General features: G+C 36.3%; 1 protein-coding gene across 1 annotated transcript in view; it reads right to left on the bottom strand.

Moving 5' to 3' along the window:
* LOC140239851 (hyalin-like) overlaps positions 1 to 24,335 on the bottom strand; it is a 110,595-nt gene that overhangs the window by 21,739 nt on the left and 64,521 nt on the right. Inside the window, exons 6-18 of the mRNA XM_072319673.1 lie at positions 19,441 to 19,713; positions 17,994 to 18,269; positions 14,415 to 14,687; positions 13,243 to 13,515; positions 12,532 to 12,759; positions 11,860 to 12,120; positions 7,810 to 8,082; positions 6,622 to 6,894; positions 5,921 to 6,148; positions 5,249 to 5,509; positions 4,724 to 4,999; positions 3,959 to 4,231; positions 1,373 to 1,600 (exon numbers count right to left, since the gene is read on the bottom strand). Coding sequence (XP_072175774.1) covers positions 1,373 to 1,600; positions 3,959 to 4,231; positions 4,724 to 4,999; positions 5,249 to 5,509; positions 5,921 to 6,148; positions 6,622 to 6,894; positions 7,810 to 8,082; positions 11,860 to 12,120; positions 12,532 to 12,759; positions 13,243 to 13,515; positions 14,415 to 14,687; positions 17,994 to 18,269; positions 19,441 to 19,713 — 3,396 coding nt within the window. The remainder of the gene's footprint in view (positions 1 to 1,372; positions 1,601 to 3,958; positions 4,232 to 4,723; positions 5,000 to 5,248; positions 5,510 to 5,920; positions 6,149 to 6,621; positions 6,895 to 7,809; positions 8,083 to 11,859; positions 12,121 to 12,531; positions 12,760 to 13,242; positions 13,516 to 14,414; positions 14,688 to 17,993; positions 18,270 to 19,440; positions 19,714 to 24,335) is intronic.

Below are 24,335 nucleotides of genomic sequence, written 5' to 3' on the forward strand. Positions count from 1 at the left end.
GGGTTTTTTCGCTTGAAACAGCTGTATTCACGTGTGTATAATTATGTTTTGTACCGGGCCGTGAGAGTATAGGGATAAATTCAGGTACCTCCCTCCGAGTCGCTTTGAATCATGTGCACGTGACTTTTTAAAGATATACTTTCATGGAAATAAAAGAGTCTTTGACGGCCAAACGACTTAGAAAAAAATCTTGTACGCTTAGGACAACGGAAATCGCATTGGTTGGTGCATGTTTTGCAAATGGCAGTGGGGATATTTTTGGTGAAGAGAAACTGAAATATCACATTTGAACACTCTTGATATGCTCATATCGGGCACTTTGATGCATTTGAATATTCCGTTGGCTCGGTACTCTTTGCATATTATGCAAATGAGGCCCAGACTATGTACATGGAAATGTTTGCATGGCACTAACTTACATTGCAAACATAGGTTTCAACACTATCGGTGTTACAATCTGAAACCTAGAAGCATAGTTTTCATGGAAACACTGTATTGTTATCATTATTGGAGCTAATTTGCATATTATGCAAATATGGCCCAGATTTTGTACACGGATGTATTTGCATCGCACTAACTTACATTGCAAACATAGGTTTCAACACTTTGGGTGTTCCAATCTGAAGCCTAGAAGCACAGTTTTCATGAAAACACTGTATTTTTATCATTATTGGAGCTAATTTGCATATTATGCAAATGAGGCCCAGATTATGTACATGGACATGTTTGGATCGCACTAGCTGACATTGTAAACATAGGTTAAAGCACTTTCGGTTTTCCAATCTGAAACCTAGAAGCATAGTTTTCATGGAAACACTGTATTTTCATCATTATGGGAGCTAATTTGCATATTATGCAAATTTAGCCACTTTACCCCACTGGATTTCTTGGGACTTTTAGTATGGTGTTTAGGAGCCCGTAACAAGTTGCACTGCAGTGGAATTCGTACTGTTGCAATTAGTGGTGGGTGAAACCCCATTTTGACTGGACTACAGTGCAAAATCTATTTCCACTGCACGAGAAAAATCATACACTAACTTGTTTCGCGCACACAGCGCGCGATTGGCCAGCTGCGAGTGTAAGCTCGCTCCCATCCGATAATTTACTGTGTGCGTGCAAGTCTACAGCCCGCTGTATGCGAGCCGCCTTTGCAAAAGTCTACGGTCAATCGTGAGTTTGGAGTCAGTGGAAATGCGTGACGTCAGCCATGCGCTATATCCATATTTTGCTCATACGAAATTGCACAGTTGCCAGCCACAGTGTGCGATGGGACTTTTAACTAAATGTCGCATGATGGGTAATCGACTAATCAGATATCTACGTTCTCATTGGGCGATGCATAATAAGTGTGTGAGAATGAAGTTTGACTTACTTGAAATATTGACAGAAAACTGATAACTGCCAATATTTCCCGCCGTATCAGATGCATACGCCGTGACTTCCGTGACGCCAAGATCGAATCTACTTCCTGGTGAAATCGGCGAGTATTCGATGGTTCCAGTAGCGTCGACATTATCAGAAAAATTAGCTGCAAAACTGACCACGTTTGTTGAGAATTCAACCATATCTTCAGGACCGGTAATCTTAGGTGGCTCCTTGTCTGTGTTTTAAATAGAGTTTTGGTGTTTTAAAAATAACAATTCGATTTTATCCATGAGAGTCGGAAATTCATGTTTATGCAATTCTTGGCTAAATCTTTCACAATTCCATATTAATATTAATGATAATGTTGTGTTAATATTATCATTATTATCAGCATTGTTATCGCTGTCATTATTGTTGTTATTATTATCATAATCATCATTATTATCATTATCATCATCATAATTTATTTAGTATTTACAAAACAATAACAGATAAACAAACAAAACAAGCAAAATATAAAAATAACAGATATCATGCTTTTCGTGGTGCACTTCTTTACGTTGCCGTGTTTGAAAAAAAAACCCAAATCATAATCATTATGGGTCTTGGGTTTCTCCAATCAAAAGTTGGTTTCCTTGTGATACTTGTCGTTTTGTCTTGCGGAGAATGCAAAAGGAACATTGCGTAAATATCATTCTTATTTTTAATTATTATCGGCTGGATACTTTCTACATCTTAAACAGAAATGATGAAAAAAGAGACATCCATGAATACATCTATTTGATTCCCCTAATGTAACTTTTTTTCACCAAAGAGAAAAACCCGAAGTTACTTAAACAAAACCATACACACGGGATATATTTTTCTTTTGGATCTGGAAGATAGTCATGTGTATATTTTCCCATGTCGTCAAAGGACGGCGCTTTTGTGTTTTTTTTTTCAGAAATACGAAAAGGTAACAGACTTTCTCTTTTTCTCTTTCTCTAAGCTTTTTCAGTTCACCTTTTTCATCACTAGTCTTTGTACTGAATCACTTGGAGGTTATATTCGATTTTATGTACATTATTTCTGCATCTATTTCTCTATATTTTTGGTGTTCTTTTCACGTGAACCCCATTAATTGTTTCGATATACTGTACTTCTTTCGAGAATCGCTGGATCTGTTATGTTTTTCTGTCCGTCGTATTGTCTTGTCATGTTAGTCTTGTCTGATCCTGTCTTGTCTCTTAGTTCCCCTTTATTAGTTTCGTTGTTGTTCCTGTCCTGTTTAATGTTTATTTGCATGTGTATTTGTGTCTCTTAGTTACTATGTCTTTTTAGTGGGCTTCCAGACTTTTTTCAGACCTTTTCCCCACTTTTTTCCCTCTGTGTACCAACTTATTTTTCTATTTGACATTCTGTACCTGAGGGGCCCACATTCTACAAGTTTTGTCTTTTCAGTGGGTCCCTCCATTTTTCGAAGTTTGTGTAATGTTACTTCGTCTTTATCACTTCAGTTCTCATGACAAACTTTTATTGCTACAAGCTTTGACAATTATATTTTCTTAATTTTTTAATCATCACCTGCTAGGCTCAAAATGACTTCACAGCAAAAGAGTGTTTTGCCTAAACGATCTTAATACTCAACCCCTTTCGTCTCACAAGTGTCTGCGGTATATATATATATATATATATATATATATATGAAGAGTTTGTTAGCAAAAACCGATAAATCCATTTTTTAAGATTTTGAAGTACGGTCTCTGTCATATAGTACAAAATACATGTATTACCTTTCAAATGATATATCGGTCACTACATATAAAGGTACATTTTTAAAGTTATGGTCAAAAGAATCAAAAATTTTCTTATTATTCTCTTTATTTTTCTTGACACCTTTAATCGCAAATATCTCCATTTGGCAAATATGGACTTAAAGGGATAGTACAGTATTGGTTGGGATGAGAATTTGGCTTTTAACTTTTTGCGAGATAACAAGGAAACACTTATGAAATAGTACAGAGCATACCATTTTAAGAGGAATTCAGAGTTTGTTTGATGAAAATTGGGTTTGGCATTACTGAAACATCCAAAAACAAAGTAAAACAAAGAGATCGTAAAAAAGTGTGGGTCCCACACTTATTAGAATCGCTCTGTTGTGGATATCTCGGCCATTTCAAAACCAATTTTCATCAAATAAATGTTGAATTGCTCATAGAATTACGTGCTCTTTCATATTTCATAAGAGGTTTCTCATTATCTCACCAAAAAATGTTAGAAATCCGAAATTGGGTCTCAACCAAAACTATACGATCCGTTTAACGGTTTTTGCAAACAAACTCTTCATATACATATATATATATATATATATCATAACTCTGCTACGGCGTCCAACAGTTCTCTTAAAGCTTGTACCGAGAAGCGTTACCATAATAACTAATGTATATGCTCTCCATGTAAATCCAGAGCAAACTATATACCTACTTTAACATATATGATTATTTTTTCCACCATATAAATGAAATCACGGTTCTATTATTGCGTACAAATACGAGAGTAAATATACGAAAATAAACAGAACAAAGAAGAAAAGAAATGATAAACAGATACGTACCTTCAACGAGGATGTATGACGTACAAGTCTTGTTCAAAACGTCATCTGATATAACAGTTATCACAGTGTGGTTACCAAGGCCTACGTCACTATAGGGAGGTTGACCATCGATGCTCATATTGACATAGGGCCCACCACCGACGTATTCGTAATGACTCACACTTGTCATGACATGGCCAGAATGGAAGGTTGGCACGAAGGTAAATACGCTTTCTCCAGTGTTAGTACCGACTGTATCATTCAGATCCGGACATAAAACTGGGAGCTCAGTCACTATAGACAAGAAAGAAGTTTTATACATCCCATCAGAGAAAGGTTTGAATCATTTGCATTAGCTAGGTGGATGATGATGACTTTAATTTTTGCACTTCATTGTACATGAAACATAATAGCTCAAAGATAACACTTTGCATTTACAATTTTACTTAATCAAATTAAACCCTTCCTTAAGTCTAAATGTAAATACAACCAAAATAATTTTATTTTCTGAGTAAAGCTAATGTGTTTTGCTGTTGTTGGTTTTTTTTTATAGAAAGCACTGACACATATATTTCGAAGTATCATACATACAAGACACTGACCCTGATGTCTATACTACGGGCAGGAAATGCCAAAATATTTCTTTCTTTCTTTTTTTATTATTTGATAGCATCATTCAGGTCAGCCTATTTGCCTATTCTCATATATCTGCATTTCATCATGTTCATGAGCTCCATTCTGATTTACCATAATGTAAAGAAAACTTTACAGGGAGAGCGAACGTACAATGGTTGAACACGTAAAAATCACACGTTGCTTCGTTGCCGAAAGTGTCCCTTGCTATAAGAGTAACAGGGGTGTATCCTGGAGAATAACGATAGCCGTTGAAACCCGATGGTAAACTGTAGCTCACTGCTCCAGCTTCTGGTCGGTTTTCATCATAGTAGGTATAATGTCCTTCAGGTGGGGGAGAGTCTTGTGTCCATGGCAAGCCATGGAAGATGTTTGGCGTTGTTTCATTCAACGTTACATTTGCGCATTCCACATCAGGAGGGGAAGTATCTATGCAGAAGAAAGGAAAGGGATACCTGAACGATCACATAAAGTTGTTTTTTTTTTTGTGTGTATGTGTGTGGGTTTGTGGGTGTGTGTGGGTTAAACAAATTCATTTGATTCTTGTTCTTTACAAATGAGCAAATGCCTTGGGTATAATTCGAAAACCTCGTGAGCGTTGTGTCGGGTTTTTTTGTTGTGCTATCGTGGAAGCAAAAAGCAGGATAAGTAGAAAGGCAAAAGGAAAAAAATGATTACCTTGTACTGTGATGACAGATCTACAGGTCTTTTGGAGGACTGTGTCATTGATAACAAGAATGAGCTCATGAGTCCCAATGGGTATGACGTTATCTGACGTCACGTTGGTGGAAACGTGGATGGTAACTTCGTCATAGAACTGGTAAGAAGGTGGGCTCAGCGTCAGATTCGTTGCAGTCAGATTAGGATACGTGTAAGTCGCATTGCCTTCGTCTATTTCGTGCACTTCATCCTCAGGGCAGATCACAGGCAACACTGATACTATCAAATTAAACACGGAGAAAACACAAAGTAAACAGTGATTAAGAAGTTTCTGTGTTTCTGTTTTCGCTTGTGCGCGTTATTTTGATGATGTAGATTTATAACATTTCAGAAATTTTCTGCCTAATTGGTAACTTAATAACGACATGCACACATTTAGAAATAGAATACTTAGAGTAATAATAGTTACGTGGCAATAGACAAAAGTTTCTTCTGTTTAAGCTATCTATCAAGAATAACGATTACTGCTACATTTAAAAGCGAAAATGCCCTTTATCAATCTTACAAGCGTGGCAGTCCATGGTTAAGGCACAGAGATCTGTGTGAAAGAGACACATCAACCTGGTTGAGGAGATATCTTACAGGTGTCCCCTAATTATACTGATTGTGATATAATGAAGTTTAGCTTACATGAAATATTGACAGAAAACTGACAACTGCCAATATTTCCAGCCGTATCAGAGACATTTGCCGTAACTTCGGTGACGCCAAGATCGAATCTAGATCCTGGTGAAATCGGCGAGTATTCGATGGTTCCAGTAAAGTCGACATTATCACTGAAGTTAGCTGCAAAACTGACCACGTTTGTTGAGAATTCAAAGATGTCTTCGGGACAGGTTACGTTAGGTGGCTCCTTGTCTTTTTACGTCGTCATATTTGGTTTGGAATAAGAAATGGAGAGTAAAGTAAAAAATCATATGCAATCACATACATGTTTGGAATTGTTTACTGAAGTCAAGCTTTACATGCTTTACATCATGTTGAAGTGAATGTGCACGGTACAAAATCACACAAAAATAATCAGAGCAGTCAAATTACGGTGAAATTGGGCAAGAGAGACGTTTTCGTATTTTTTTTCTGATCAAAGTGACAGCGTTATAATCTCATTATGTTTGTTTGGTTTTTTTTTTTGGTATATACATCATAAAACTATTTTGCATAGTAGACCTGAGTGTTTGCTAATCAATAAAGCCTGCTCCCGAAACCCTGAAAATTATATCAATACGTGTTGTTTGAAGCTGTAAATTTATATATTAATTTTGAATGAATCCTATTGCATATTCATTGGATTGAAAGAATAAAAATTCAGCAACTGCCGAACCCATACGTACCTTCGACGAGGATGTATGATGTGCAGGTCTTATTCAAAACGTCATCTGATATAACAGTTGTAACAGTATGGATACCAAGGCCTACAGCACTACCGGGAGGTTGACCATCGATGCTCATAGTGACATAACGCTCACCGACGTAGGCGTAAGATATCCCATCTATTCTATCGACATCACTAGCATATAACGTTTGTACAAAAGTGAATGTGTCCTGTCCAGTGTCAGTAGCAACTGTGTCATTCAGATCTGGACATTCAACTGGGAGCTCAGTTACTGAAGAGCAGGACAAAGAGATTAGAGAAACGTCGTATCATTCAAAATATAAGCAAACTTTCTTTTTTGCTACGTGTTTGTACAACTAGATTTGAACGGAGGAATATGTTGTGTCATGTTTTGAAGTGAAGGTCAAAGTCCTCAGCTTTTGGTTTTTTTTTTTTCATTGAGTTTTTAATGATTCTGTGAACCTGCAGTTTGCCCAGCAAGCGGTCGAATAATTCAAAACACATAACCAAGCTCGCAATCTTAACAACGATCATTCATTCATTCATTCATTCATTCATTCATTCATTCATTCATTCATTCATTCCTATTAGTCTATGTCAGACATAGAAATTTGACTTCCACTGGCATTACAATGCAACAAAATGATCATGACAATACAAACACATTTTACATCACAATCATTACATCACGATCACTGGAGAAAGGGATAGATCTTGCAACATGGTCCCAGATACATGAAGGTTAACGTCTCCAAGTGTTTTTTCATTGAGAAATCTGGCAGTTAATATAAGCGGGATTACAAGGAAAGACAGCTACAGTAATTCATTCAGTGTGTCTAACGATGTAACGGAGAGGGCTACTTGGCCGACTTGGCCTGGGAGAATTCCCAAACATGCTGATAGCCCACGCAGTGGAAGCAGGTTGTTTGACCAAAGGCAGAGGGTTTTTTTTTTTTTTTTAACTTCTATTGCTAGCAAACGCTCGGACATTATCTATGTATCCTCATATGAATATAATATACTAAAAACCGTAACTTCCTGAAACAAAATCTTATTCTAACTCTGTTGATGTGTAGACAGTTTTGACCTTTCGTTACACTATTTGCCTATTGAAGTTATGTATATGCCGTCTCACTATTTACCATCAAATAATATCCAGAGGAAATTGAGGAGGAAGCGAACCTACATGAGTTAAAGACGTAAAAATCGCATGTTGCTTCGTTGCCGAAAGAGTCTCTTGCTGTAAGAGTAACCAGAGTGTATCCTGGAGAATAACGGTGACCGGTAATTGTATTTGGGGGATCGTAGCTTATTCCGTTGGTAGCAGGGTTTATGTCATAGTAGGTGTATTCCCCTTCAGATGGGGGAGAATCTTGTGTTCTCGCCAAGCCCCATAAGATGTTTACATAAGGTGCAGTCAACGTTGTGTTTGCGCATTCCACATCTGGAGGTGTAGTATCTGTGGAGTGGTAGCAAGTGAAGATATATCAATATCTAGACCAATGTCGATTTAGTATGTTATAGAAATGTACATGTAGTTCTATATACATGTATGACATATATTTACCTGTCGTTTTATACATACATCCCATTATCAGAATGGTTCCGGAAGAACTCTGGACATCTAAAAGTATTGTCTTATTTCTGTTTGAATGAAGCAATACGCGTTCTGTACGACCGGATTGCCAATTTTGACAATTTCGACAGCAAGGCACCGGCCCTGCGGCGTTTTTGTGGTGGTAGTACAAGGTTTTAGGCTTGAAGTCAAGACATTCATTTGTTCTTAATGTCAAGGGCGTCCTTTTTTTTCTATGGAGAGTGTACCAATGTATGTATGTACAAGTTGTACTCACTTCACGTGTATAAACAAAGAGTCTTCAGACCCAAAACAATGCGGTCTATTTGCGGAGGATATTTACGCCACGTCGTCTTCTGAGTGCACATTTCATTTCATTTCATTTCACACATGCATGTTCACATGCACGTTTTTTTTATTTTCATTTCCAATCAAACACAGGTAATACACTTTGACATGATTACATATATTGGAACATGATAATACATATTGGTTCTTAAAAGAACTTCATGGAAATGGAAATTGAGGGGCTGCTAAAAAGCGAACTTGTAGATTGAAGTCCCCTCACTTACGTTACATTACTACAATACATTAATTGACTTTATAACACAATACAACGATACATGTACCGTACAAGCTAATCATTGAAAGTATACAGTGTTCATTCAATCGAATCGGATGGTTACATGAAGTATACGCTTTCACATGTACACACATACACATAGACATACACATACACATACCCATACACATAGACATAGACATACACATACACATACACATACACATACACATACACATACACATACACGTACACATACACATACACATACATATACACATACACACAAGCACACACACGTACCCACACACACATACGCACACACAAGCACGAACACACACATGTATGCATCCACATACATTGTGCACACACAGAAGAGAGTAGGGAAAGAGAGGGCGGGAGGGGGAGAGGGGGAGTAAAGAGAGCGAAGGGCAGGTCAACATTCTCGATGCAGGGTGAAGAAAAAAGAACAATTCCAAACAGTCAAACTAATCATGGGGTGCATATGAGCTAATCAAATATTTCTTTAAATTACTAGAGAATGATTTCAAACTAATGGAATATTTTATATTTTTCCAAAGGGAATTCCAAAATTTTGGGCCACTGTAGATAAACGTGGATTTTGTAAATAGAGTTCGGGTAAGGGGCAAATGATATTCATCTGTTTGACGAGTGGGGTATTTATGAATATTTTTATTCTTATTAAACATATTTTCAAAAACTAAAGGAAGTGAATTATTATACAAACTGCACATAAATTGACCAAGGTAATAATAATACAAATCCTTTACTTTCAAAACCTTATTCTCCACAAATAATCCGTCAGTATGGGAATATTTGGAGGTATTACATTTTACTCGAAGTGCTTTTTTTTTGTAACAAAAATAATCTATCCAAATAAGTTGAATGTGTATTTCCCCATACTATAATTCCATACGTTAAATAAGGTAAAATTAACGTTGAATATAACATTAGCAACTTTTTAACAGAAAAACAAAACTTTACTTTATTAATTACACCTATGTTACTGGAAATAGTGCGGCATATACAATCTATATGCTGTTTCCAAGAAAGCTTACTGTCTACAGTTTCACCAAGAAATCTAACAGAATAGACCTGTTTTATCACTTCATTTTCAAATATTATATCATGTGGCAATTTATCAAGGGTATTACTAAACAACATCACATTTGTTTTCTGCAAATTAAGCGATAATCTATTTGCTCTTAGCCATTGCATTATCTTGTTCAATTCTATATTCATGACATCAACTAATGTATGAGGATTTGAATGAGAAAAGAAAAGATTAGAATCATCTGCAAATAGTATAAAAGAAAGAACATTTGAAGATTTTGGAAAATCATTGATGTAGATAATAAAAAGTAACGGCCCTAGTATATTTCTTTGTGGAACTCCGCAATCAACTGAGCGCAAAGAAGATTTTTCATTGTTTATACAAACAAATTGTTTTCTGTCTTTCAAATAGCTTCTGAACCACTCCAAGGCCTGCAAGGCACTCCTGCAGTATGTTGAAACTTATCAATTGCTCGAGATACTTTTTTCAATAAAAGATAATATTACATGTGCTGTGCTATGTTTCTTACGAAATCCAAATTGATATTTTGACAAAATGTCATTTCTATTTAAAAAATCTATAACTCGAGAATATATTATCTTTTCTAATATTTTAGATATAATAGGCAAAAGTGAAATAGGTCTGTAATTATTCAATTCTTCCCTATTACCCTTTTTAAAAATTGGAACTATTTTTGATATTTTCATAACATCTGGTACCTGCCCTTGTGATATTAATAAATTAAAAATATGAAACAAAGGATCAACAATATAAGGTATTATATCTTTTAACAGTATATTATCAATATCATCATAACCAGAACTTCTTTTAGAAGGTAAATTATGAACAATATCTAAAATCTCATATACTGTTACAGGGGAGAAAAAGATTGAATTTTGGTTACCTACGTCCAGATAATCATAAAATTCTTTAGTAGAAAACGGAATCACAGGACAGGACATCACATCACAGGACAGACAGCCACGAGTCATATAGGCTTATAGTTATATATAGCCCACAAGTTCGACGCTAAAAGAAAGCCCATGAGTTCGACATCTAGTAAACTAGGTCCACAAATTGTACAGCCAATGAGTTTAACACTATGAAAGAGGTAAGAAAAGCTCACGAGACCGATACTACACCAATAAATAAATAAATGAATGAATAGATAAATAAATAAATGAAGAAATAAATAGATAAATAAATAAATAAATAAATAAAAGGGCTCATTAGAGTGACTGTGAGCAAAGAAAGCCCAGGAGACGGACAAAATGAACTGCGCCATCTATGACCAATTTAAGAGTGTGCAATTTTATAGGGTGACCCAATGGTGACATAATGAATGAAATGAGTCACTGTGATGGGCAGGGGATTTTATACTGGGGTGCTTCCTGTTCAGTTGCCCTCCCTCATATCCTGGAATTGTCAATGCCTTTATTTGCATGTTTGTACAAAAATTGATAAAAATCACTCAATGTGCACCAGATCTTAATGGAAAAGCATCCTTGTTGCGTGTTAACTCCACGAAACGTTTTTAGGTATTCTTGCATATACCACCCAACCCCCGAAGGAACCGTCTGTACATAAAGGAAATGTCCCAAAATTGTCAATGGCACAGGACACACCTGTCTTTATTCCATGATCTGTAGGGGGCGTAGTAATCCGCGCAGCTGTTATTATAAATTCACAGCAATATTAATAAGGTGATCGTCTATTAAGATATTGTAATGAATCAGAATGGGTAGATGTAATAAAAAAAGAAGCTATTTATTCCTTCAAAAATTGTCTGTTTTAAGGAGAACAATATTACAAACGCAATCCAAGAACCAGGAATGCATCGACAGATATGTCGTATACATATACAAATTCATTTGATTGTTGTTCTTTACAAAGGAGGAAATGCCTTGTCCATAATTCCAAAACCTCGTGAGCGTTGTGTCAGTTATGTTTTTTTTTTTTTTTTGTGCTGTCATGGAAGCAAAAAGCAGGATAAGTAGAACGGCAATAGGAAAAAAATGATTACCTTGTACTATGATGACAGATCTACAGGTCTTTTGGAGGACTGTGTCATTGATAACAAGAATGAGCTCATGAGTCCCAATAGGTATGACATTATCTGACGTCACGTTGGTGGAAACGTGAATGGTAACTTCGTCATAGAACTGGTAAGAAGGAGGGCTCCGCGTCAGATTCGTTGCAGTCATAGTAGGATATGTGTAAGTCGCATTGCCTTCGTCTATTTCGTGCACTTCATCCTCAGGGCAGATCACAGGCAACACTGATACTATCAAATTAAACACGGAGAAAACAAAAAGTAAACAGTGATTAAGAAGTTTCTGTGTTTCTGTTTTCGCTTGTGCGCGTTATTTTGATGATGTATATTTATAACATTTCAGAAATTTTCTGCCTAATTGGTAACTTAATAACGACATGCACACATTTAGAAATAGAATACTTAGAGTAATAATAGTTACGTGGCAATAGACAAAAGTTTCTTCTGTTTAAGCTATCTATCAAGAATAACGATTACTGCTACATTTAAAAGCAAAAATGCCCTTTATCAATCTTACAAGCGTGGCAGTCCATGATTAAGGCAGAGAGATCTGTGTGAAAGAGACACATCAACCTGGTTGAGGAGATATCTTACAGGTGTCCCCTAACTATACTGATTGTGATATAATGAAGTTTAGCTTACATGAAATATTGACAGAAAACTGACAACTGCCAATATTTCCAGCCGTATCAGAGACATTTGCCGTAACTTCGGTGACGCCAAGATCGAATCTAGATCCTGGTGAAATCGGCGAGTATTCGATGGTTCCAGTAAAGTCGACATTATCACTGAAGTTAGCTGCAAAACTGACCACGTTTGTTGAGAATTCAAAGATGTCTTCGGGACAGGTTACGTTAGGTGACTCCTTGTCTTTTTACGTCGTCATATTTGGTTTGGAATAAGAAATGGAGAGTAAAGTAAAAAATCATATGCAATCACATACATGTTTGGAATTGTTTACTGAAGTCAAGCTTTACATGCTTTACATCATGTTGAAGTGAATGTGCACGGTACAAAATCACACAAAAATAATCAGAGCAGTCAAATTACGGTGAAATTGGGCAAGAGAGACGTTTTCGTATTTTTTTTTTCTGATCAAAGTGACAGCGTTATAATCTCATTATGTTTGTTTGGTTTTTTTTTTTTTTTTTTTGGTATATACATCATAAAACTATTTTGCATAGTAGACCTGAGTGTTTGCTAATCAATAAAGCCTGCTCCCGAAACCCTGAAAATTATATCAATACGTGTTGTTTGAAGCTGTAAATTTATATATTAATTTTGAATGAATCCTATTGCATATTCATTGGATTGAAAGAATAAAAATTCAGCAACTGCCGAACCCATACGTACCTTCGACGAGGATGTATGATGTGCAGGTCTTATTCAAAACGTCATCTGATATAACAGTTGTAACAGTATGGATACCAAGGCCTACAGCACTACCGGGAGGTTGACCATCGATGCTCATAGTGACATAACGCTCACCGACGTAGGCGTAAGATATCCCATCTATTCTATCGACATCACTAGCATATAACGTTTGTACAAAAGTGAATGTGTCCTGTCCAGTGTCAGTAGCAACTGTGTCATTCAGATCTGGACATTCAACTGGGAGCTCAGTTACTGAAGAGCAGGACAAAGAGATTAGAGAAACGTCGTATCATTCAAAATATAAGCAAACTTTCTTTTTTGCTACGTGTTTGTACAACTAGATTTGAACGGAGGAATATGTTGTGTCATGTTTTGAAGTGAAGGTCAAAGTCCTCAGCTTTTGGTTTTTTTTTTTTTTCATTGAGTTTTTAATGATTCTGTGAACCTGCAGTTTGCCCAGCAAGCGGTCGAATAATTCAAAACACATAACCAAGCTCGCAATCTTCACAACGATCATTCATTCATTCATTCATTCATTCATTCATTCATATTAGTCTATGTCAGACATAGAAATTTGACTTCCACTGGCATTACAATGCAACAAAATGATCATGACAATACAAACACATTTTACATCACAATCATTACATCACGATCACTGGAGAAAGGGATAGATCTTGCAACATGGTCCCAGATACATGAAGGTTAACGTCTCCAAGTGTTTTTTCATTGAGAAATCTGGCAGTTAATACAAGCGGGATTACAAGGAAAGACAGCTACAGTAATTCATTCAGTGTGTCTAACGATGTAACGGAGAGGGCTACTTGGCCGACTTGGCCTGGGAGAATTCCCAAACATGCTGATAGCCCACGCAGTGGAAGCAGGTTGTTTGACCAAAGGCAGAGGTTTTTTTTTTTTTTTTTTCAGCTTCTATTGCTAGCAAACGCTCGGACATTATCTATGTATCCTCATTTGAATATAATATACTAAAAACCGTAACTTCCTGAAACAAAATCTTATTCTAATTCTGTTGATGTGTAGACAGTTTTGACCTTTCGTTACACTATTTGCCTATTGAAGTTATGTATATGCCGTCTCACTATTTACCATCAAATAATATCCAGAGGAAATTGAGGAGGAAGCGAACCTACATGAGTTAAAGACGTAAAAATCGCATGTTGCTTCGTTGCCGAAAGAGTCTCTTGCTGTAAGAGTAACCAGAGTGTATCCTGGAGAATAACGGTGACCGGTAATTGTATTTGGGGGATCGTAGCTTATTCCGTTGGTAGCAGGGTTTATGTCATAGTAGGTGTATTCCCCTTCAGATGGGGGAGAATCTTGTGTTTCCGCCAAGCCCCAAAAGATGTTTACATAAGGTGCAGTCAACGTTGTGTTTGCGCATTCCACATCTGGAGGTGTAGTGTCTGTGGAGTAGCAAGTCGAGGTATGAATCTATACCCATGTCGATTTATACAGTATATATATATCATATATATATGTATTATATATATATATATATATATATATATATATATATACATAGTATGACATCTATTTTATTCACTGCACAACATTCACTTTCTTTCACTTGTGTGTCTGTGTGTGTGTGTGTTTTGTTATGAAAAATGTGCACATATTGACTGAAATATTACAAAATTATTCGAAGAACGATTACGGGTCAACTGGTTTTTGCCTAAGCACTTACACGTGCATGATGCAATGCAAGCAAGTTCAAAGGATGTTTTCTTCTTCTTCTTATTCTTTTCTTCTTCTTCTTCTTCTTCTTCTTCTTTTTTTGCCTCTACGATGCCGATGAGAGTCATTCGTTATTTATTTTTTTTTATTTGTCTGCTGCCGACACCAGCACTTTGTCACTTATAAGGTTTTATTTGAGGAGAGTGCCGATGAGGAATTTCCAAGTAAACTCTTTGCTTATGCAAATACCAATAATAATAACAACAACAATAAATTCTAAAAAAAAAAATCTTCTTTTATTTAACGATAATTGCTAGCCAAATTAGTTTTTAGCAATTTTTGGTTATCGTCTTGTGAGTCATCAATGCACAGTGTGAAATCATCTTCGTACTGTAAAATTCAAGCATTTTCACACCACAGTGTGAAATCATCTTCGTAATGTAAAATTCAAGCGTTTTCACATAGTCAACTATGTGAATACACTGTGAAAACATTGTTGGACACTGTGTTCTTTCCAGTAGGGATCATCATTGCGATATACGATAAGAGGTCAGAGATGATGGTGAAAGAGCCAATGATCTGCATGATCTCTAGGGGGCGTAGTAATCCGCGCAGCTGTTTATCAAGTATAAATTCACAGCAATATTAATAACGTGATCGTCTATCAAGATATTTGTAATGAATCAGAAAAAGTATATGTAATAAAAAAAGAAGCTATCTATTCCTTCAAAAATTGACTGTTTTGAGGAGAACAACATTACAAACACAATTTAAGAACCGGGAATGCATCAATAAGATATAAAAGTCTTCATAAGTTTAAATTCCTAGGTAATAGTTACAGAGATGGCATTTAAAAGATAATTTCCTACCAATGCTTAAATTGTGAACCGAAAGAGAAAAAGGAAAAAAAAAAAACTCTTTCACCCTTCCCAGATGCCTTCTATCTAGTAATGAGTGAAAGCCAAGTGATATCGGCACGATGTTATTATCAAAGACCTAAACTCGCATCGTTCTTGTTATCCCCCCCCCCCTTCCTATTTTACGTCATAAAACGTAACACCATGTACATGCCCTGTGGTCAGCATTAAATGGCGCTGTTCATCCTGTCGGTCTCGTGGGCCTTCTTTGCCCAGTGTCAATCTCGTGGCCCTTATTTGCCTTGTGACGGTCTTGTAAGTCCACTTGGCTTAGTGTCCGTCTCGTGGGCTTTGTTTGCCTTGTGTCGGACACGTGAACCTTCTTTTTTTTTTTGCGTAGTATTGAACTCATGGGGTTAACTTTCCTTGCGTCAAACTCTGAGCTGTATGACTCATGGACCTACCCTGCTGGAAAGAGCGCAGTGTCCCACAGTGTGAGAACCACAGTGTGAACTCAGTGTGGAATCTCTTCACCTTGTGAAATTCGAGCGTTTTAACAGTGTGAGACAAAGTATGACGATAAAATACTCTCTGTGAAAACAACATCACAGTGTAAAATCATCTTCGCACTCTTATAGTCGAGTGTTTTCACATGGCCGAATATATGAACACGCTATGATCACACTGTGGTACACTGTCTTCTTTCAAGTAGGGTACGTCCAATGTCGTTCTCATGGGCCGTGGAATGGAAGCAAAAAGCAGGATAAGTAGTACGGCAATAGGAAAAGTGGTTACCTTGTACTATGATGACAGATCTACAGGTCTTTTGGAGGACTGTGTCATTGATAACAAGAATGAGCTCATGACTCCCAGTAGGTATGACGTTATCTGACGTCACATTGGTGGAAACGTGGATGGTAACTTCGTCATAGAACTGGTAAGAAGGAGGGCTCCGCGTCAGATTCGTTGCAGTCAGATAAGGATACGTGTAAGTCGTCTCGCCTTCGTCTATTTCGTGCACTTCATCCCCAGGGCAGACCACAGGCAACACTGATACTATCAAATTAAACACGGAGAAAACAAAAAGTAAACAGTGATTAAGAAGTTTCTGTGTTTCTGTTTTCGCTAGTGCACGTTATTTTGATGATGAAGATTTATAACATTTCAGAAATTTTCCACCTAATTGGTATACTTAATAACGACATGCACACATTTAGAAATGGAATACTTAGATTAATATGGTTACGTGTCAGTAGACAAAAGTTTCTTCCGTTCAGGCTATCTACCAAGAATAATGTTTACTGCTACATTTAAAAGCGAAAATGCCCTTTTTTTTTTCATTATTACAAGCGTGCCAGTCCATGGTTAAGACAGAGAGATCTATGTGAAAGAGACACATCAACTTGGTAGAGGAGATATCTTACTGCTGTCCCCTAATAATACTAATTGTGAGAATGAAGTTTAGCTTACATGAAATATTGACAAAAAACTGACAACTGCCAATATTTCCAGCCGAATCAGAGACATTTGCCGTAACTGCAGTGACGCCAAGATCGAATCTAGATCCTGGTGAAATCGGCGAGTATTCGATGGTTCCAGTAGAGTCGACATTATCGGTGAAATTAGCTGAAAAACTGACCACGTTTGTTGAGAATTCAAAGATGTCTTCGGGGCAGGTTACGTTAGGTGACTCCTTGTCTTTTTACGTCGTCATTGTTGGTTTGGAATAAGAAATAGAGAGATATCCGAGGAAACGAATCATATTGAATCACATATTTGTTTTGAATATTGTTTACTGAAGTCAAGCTTTACATCATGTTGAAGTGCATGTGCTCGGTACAAAATCACGCAAAAATAATCAGAGCAGCAAAATTTGGGTGATATTGGGCAAGAGAGACATTTGTGTATTTTTTTTTCTCTCAAAACTCTGATGATCAGAGTGACAGCGTTATAATTTCATAATTATATGCCCTTTTTTTTTGGTATGTACATCATAAAAACATTCTGTATAGTAAACCTGAGTGTTTGCTAATCAATAAAACCTGCTCCCGAAATTCTGAAAGTTATTTACGTGTTGTGTGAATCTTATAATCACAGATATCAAACTTGAATGGATCTAATCGCATATTCATTGGATTGAAAGAATGAAAATTCAGCAACTGCCGAACTCATACGAACCTTCGACGAGGATGTATGACGTGCAGGTTTTATTCAAAACGTCATCTGATATAACAGTTGTCACAGTATGGACACCAAGTCCTACGTCACTACCAGGAGGTTGACCATCGATGCTCATAGTGACATAACGCCCGCTACCAACGTACAGGTAAGATATCCCACTTATTCTATCGACATCACTAGCATGGAACGTTTGCACAAAAGTGAATGTGTCCTGTCCAGTGTCAGTAGCAACTGTGTCGTTCAGATCTGGACATTCAACTGGGAGCTCAGTTACTGAAGAGCAGGACAAAGAGATTAGAGAAACGTCGTATCATTCAAAAGATAAGCAAACTTTCTTTTTTGCTACGTGTTTATACAACTATATTTGAACGGAGGAGTATTTTGTATCATGTTTTGAATTGAAGGTCAAAGTCCTCAGTGTTTTTTTTTTTTCATTGAGTTTTTAATTTTTCTGTGAACCTGCAGTTTGCCCAGAAAGCGATCGAATAATTCAGAACACACAACCCAGCTCTCAATCTCCAAAACGATTACTGGAGAAAGGCATACATGTTGATCATGGTTTCCAGATATATGAAGGTTTACGTCTCCAACTGTATACAGTTCTTCCATGAAGTCTTTGAAGTTTTGTGTAAATATGCCTGTTAATGCAAGCGGGATTACAAGGAAAGACAGCTACAGTATTCACCCAGTGTATCCAGCACTGCAACGGAAAAGGCTACTTGGCAGACTCGGACTAGGAGGCCTAGGAGAAAATCCTAAACCCTAACCCTAACCCTAGCCCATGCAGTGGAAGCAGGTTGTTTGACCAAAGGCAGAGGGTTTTTTTTCGGCTTCTATAGCTAGCAAACGCTCGGACATTATCTATGCATCCTCATTTGAATATTATTTACTGAAAACCGTAACTTCTTGAAACAAAATCTTATTCTAATTCTGTTGATGTGTAGACAGTTTTGATCTTTCAAAACATTATTTGCCTATTGAAATTCTTCATATGCCCGCCTCACTCTTTACCATTGAGACTTTGAGGTTTTGTGTAAATCTGCCAGTTAATACAAGCGGGATTACAAGGAAAACAGCTACGGTATTCATCCAGTGTGTATCCAACACTGTAACAGAGAAGGCTACTTGGCCGACTTGGCCGAAGAGAAAATCCAAAACATGCTCGTAGCCCATGCAGTGGAAGCAGGTTGTTTGACCAAAGGCAGAGGGTTTTTTTCAGCTTCTATTGCTAACAAACGGTCGGACATTATCTATGCATCCTTATTTCAATATTATATACTGAAAACCGTAACTTCTTGAAACAAAATCTTATTATAATCTTGTTGATGTGTAGACCGTTTTGATCTATCGTTACATTATTTGCCAATTGAAAGTATGTATATATCCGCCTCAATATTTACCATGAAATAATATCCAGGAGAAATTGAAGAGAATACAAACTTACATGAGTTAAAGACGTAAAAAACGCATGTTGCTTCGTTGAAGAAAGCGTCTCTTGCTGTAAGAGTAACTGCAGTGTGTCCTGGAGAATAACGATGACCGGTAGATGAAGTTGGGGGATCGTAGCTTATTCCGTTGTTATCAGGGTTTTCATCATAGTAGGTGTATTGCCCTTCAGATGGGGGAGAATCTTGTGTTGGCACCAAGCCCCGAAAGATGTTTACATCAGGTGCAGTCAACGTTGTGTTTGCGCATTCCACATCTGGAGGTGTAGTGTCTGTGGAGTAGCAAGTCGAGGTATGAATCTATACCCATGTCGATTTATACAGTATATATATATCATATATATATATGTATTATATATATATATATATATATATATATATATATATATATATATATACATACATAGTATGACATCTATTTTATTCACTGCACAACATTCACTTTCTTTCACTTGTGTGTGTGTGTGTGTGTGTGTGTTTTGTTATGAAAAATGTGCACATATTGACTGAAATATTACAAAATTATTCGAAGAACGATTACGGGTCAACTGGTTTTTGCCTAAGCACTTACACGTGCATGATGCAATGCAAGCAAGTTCAAAGGATGTTTTCTTCTTCTTCTTCTTCTTTTCTTCTTCTTCTTCTTCTTCTTCTTTTTTTTGCCTCTACGATGCCGATGAGAGTCATTCGTTATTTATTTTTTTTTTATTTGTCTGCTGCCGACACCAGCACTTTGTCACTTATAAGGTTTTATTTGAGGAGAGTGCCGATGAGGAATTTCCAAGTAAACTCTTTGCTTATGCAAATACCAATAATAATAACAACAACACTAAATTCTAAAAAAAAAAAATCTTCTTTTATTTAACGATAATTGCTAGCCAAATTAGTTTTTAGCAATTTTTGGTTATCGTCTTGTGAGTCATCAATGCACAGTGTGAAACAAAGCATAACTATGTGAACACTCTGTGAAAACCACACCACAGTGTGAAATCATCTTCGTACTGTAAAATTCAAGCATTTTCACACCACAGTGTGAAATCATCTTCGTAATGTAAAATTCAAGCGTTTTCACATAGTCAACTATGTGAATACACTGTGAAAACATTGTTGGACACTGTGTTCTTTCCAGTAGGGATCATCATTGCGATATACGATAAGAGGTCAGAGATGATGGTGAAAGAGGCAAAAACTACTTGACTAAAATGGTTACACATGGCAGGCACGAAAAGAATTATAAATATATATATATATATATATATATATATATATATACATATATTTATATATATATATATATATATATATATAACATATATATACACATATTTTTACAGTTATACACTTTATACACTGTTGCAAACTTGGCAAATCTCCTAAATACAAACATATCACAGGCATGAGTTTTTTTTAGCAAACTACTATAGAAGTCGGTACCCTACCGAGTCAGCTTGTAATTGTGCCTGACTGACGTTGTGTACTTAAGGACAAAGCACCCTGATATGGCTTGTTGATAATCTTTGCTGAAAGTTATATCAATTATATGAGATAAAAATGACTTCATGCCCCGGTAGATATCATATCTTACGACCTATTTGTCCTTGTTTGCGTGCTCCTTACAGCACGCAACCATACACACCAAAGACGCTTTCTACGTTAACCACAGACGCTTAACTTTGAGGGAGTGTAAACCGAACTCTTTTTTTTTTAGATCATGTTGTTGCCAATTTTTTACCTCCACGAAATAATCCTTATTACTTTAAAACATCGTTCTTCAAAATAATCCCCTTAATTGAAAAAAAAAAAAATCTACGACTATAATAAGATAATAAATATACCACTACCTTTGGGAATGAATGATGTTCCTAGGTGTACTGAGTTTGTATTTAGCTCTCTTTTGTATCGTCATGTAGGGCAGCCATTTGTTTCCATTTTTATCACGCGCCTTCCTCCAAAGAGATTTTTCTCCTCCCCAGTCAGTCACTGGGGAAAATCTCTTTGCGCGCCTTCCTATCTTCTTAACTCTACTATCTTTGCGCTTAACTGAAAAGACAGGAAAGTGCGCGCTAATCATGAATGGATTATCAGATTAATGAAGGAATTATCAGATTAAGCTGAATTTGTGCATGCTTTGTTAATACATGTTGTTTTTGTTGATGACCAGTGCCAACTTTCAAAGCAGTAGCGTCATTCCTTCTAAAGTTATTGGAGTTGAAAGTGATGAGCATGGACAGGGTTTTTAAGAAATGAAAAGAGGACTCTTTGAGAAACACCTAATGACACTATTCTACCAAAAAGTTTTCCAGGAAAACTGCTAAAAACCCAGTTTCCTTTTCATTTTATGATCCCAAACTTTAGTATAATGTAGAAGAAGACTTGCTCTTTCAGTAAATATATAAAAAAGTTAGGATTGGCTAGGTTGACCTATTTCATCTATTTTCAGCTCTCACACAAAATCAGTGCGTGCGACCTTTGTTCGTTTTGTAATGCACGGTCTAATATGCGCCTTTTTTACAGGCTGTGCCTTCGTTACAATTACTTTAAAATTAATTCATAGCTTATTTGTCTTCTCACTCTCCCCTCCATTTCTCTTTCTTCTCGTTCTCGTCTCCATAATTCCTTCATGCTTTGTGCACATATCGTACGAATATATTTCCGTACGTCTTTGCGGTTTTTTTTTCTCATTTTCTGTTTATTTCGTAATGGTTTTTTTTTTCTGAACTAGGCCTATATGTCACTCGTATTTCTTTTATTGTTAATTTGTATAGGTACTTTGTTAACAGCTTTGTGTCCTTCTCACTCTTCCCTCTTCACCTCCATTTCTCTTCCCTCTCCTTCTCTCTCTCTCTCTCGTCATATTTCCCTTTCTTTGTTTTTTTAACCATATATCGTGTATATATTGTATATTTTTGTTTATTTTTCTTTTTTTCTTTCCATCAATCTTATTTCATTCTTATTTACTTTGTTATAGTTGTTTTGTACACTTATTTAAAGTTATTTGCAATTCTGTATTATTGAATTAATAATGTGATATATGTTTTTACATTGGACTCTGATATCAAGAGTATGGGTTGTTTAGTGGAATAAACTTTCAACCTTCAAACTTTCAACTTTCAACTTTTATGTACAAAACAAATGGACAGCGCGCGGTCCTCAAGCGCATTACGCACATCACTGAGACGCGCTGTCTTTGAAGTTGTTGTTGTTGTTGTTTATCAAGTGTCTGATTGTTTTTAGATCATGTTGTTGCCAAATTTTGACCTCCACGTAATAATCCTTATTACTTTAAAATCTCTTTCTTCAAAATAATCCCCTTAATCGAAAAAAAAAGACCTACAACAATAATTTTTAAATATTGTTAAGAAAATGAAAATAGCACTACCTCTGGAAATGAATGATGTTTCTTGGTGTACTGAGTTTGTACTATAGCTCTCTTTCGTATCGTCATGTAGGGTAGCCATTTTGTTTTGTTTCAATTTTTATCACGCGCCTTCCTATCTTGTTAACTCTACTATCTTTGATACACATCCACACGTACAACACGCGCGTTTACACATACGTCACATCCAAACATAAACCGTCGAAATGTTTCCGTAAAGAGTGTGAACATACTTGGAAAGGACAACCATTCCAGCCTATCTGAAATTAGTCTGATGCCAGAAAGAAGAAAATTCTCTAAGCACGATAGTAACGATTTAATAAAAATCTCATAAAATTTTAGATAGTTATCAAATTTTGAAACCCTTGAGATCTTTACTAGTCAACTTAAATATGCAAATAAGTGAGTGGATGATTTCATATCCTCCTAATATTTCTATTGGTTTGCACACAAAATCTTGAAATTTCCGATCATTCTTTAGTTGGTGGCAATGCTCGATTGTGCCTACTTTTACTCTATATAAAGTTATATATGACTTATTTATGCCAATTTATTCGGCCAGGAATGACGTTATGTTTTACACTTTTATCACAGCAGTAAAGTTTCCCTCAATTTTCCTTTTTCATGTACACGACAGACATGACAGATGGCAAATATGGGAGGTGACGAAATCATTTATGACATGGTTAGCTCACTCATTTGCATATTCATATCCACTGTACAAGAACTGTTTTGAAGAAATTAGCAAAACTTCAAAATGTCATAACTTATTTTTCATCCGATTTCACTTAAATTTTTACCGTTGAACTCAGACGATTTTACTTGTTTTTATAAGACTAACTTATATTTTGGACACATTGTTGGACTGGATTTTCCCTTCAAAAGTACCCACTTTGCTCCTCTTCGAAAACGCAGGGTGAAATCAACGTGAAGTATCTGCAAGAATCGTCAGGATCAAAGGAGGCAGATAACTATGAAGAAGAAGATCAGCGAGCACCAAAGAAAGCTGTCCTTTGGGGCACAATTTTTGCTGAACCTTGTTCGTCCTTCACTAATAGCCATTTATCTATAGATGTGATTAGGATCACTCATTCTGGTCTTAAACTATATATAATATGAAGAGCTTACTTCCAAATTGCTCTTAATCATTAATGGATTGAGCGCCTTTTTGTCAAAAGCTTTTCATATATATATATACATATATATATTTATATCCTAATAATAATAATTACATAGTAGAGTAGAGAGATAACAACTTATCAGAGATTACAATTTTCATGAGAGGTGCCCTGATGCACAATTTGCGAGGAATATTTGGAAAATTGTCAATCAAAAAAGTAAGATGGTACATTGATTATTCATCTACAGAAAGATAAATTTCATGGTTGTAATTTATTTATTCATGCACTGATCAAATTATTGAAACGATTTGAAAAAGAAATACCTCTCAATCGCAACAACCAAGCAGGGAGAGGGTGTGTTCCTATTATTTTTCCTGTGAATATGAAACTCTCTTAC

Source organism: Diadema setosum, chromosome 16 (genome assembly GCF_964275005.1).
Source record: "Diadema setosum chromosome 16, eeDiaSeto1, whole genome shotgun sequence".
Taxonomy (NCBI): domain Eukaryota; kingdom Metazoa; phylum Echinodermata; class Echinoidea; order Diadematoida; family Diadematidae; genus Diadema; species Diadema setosum.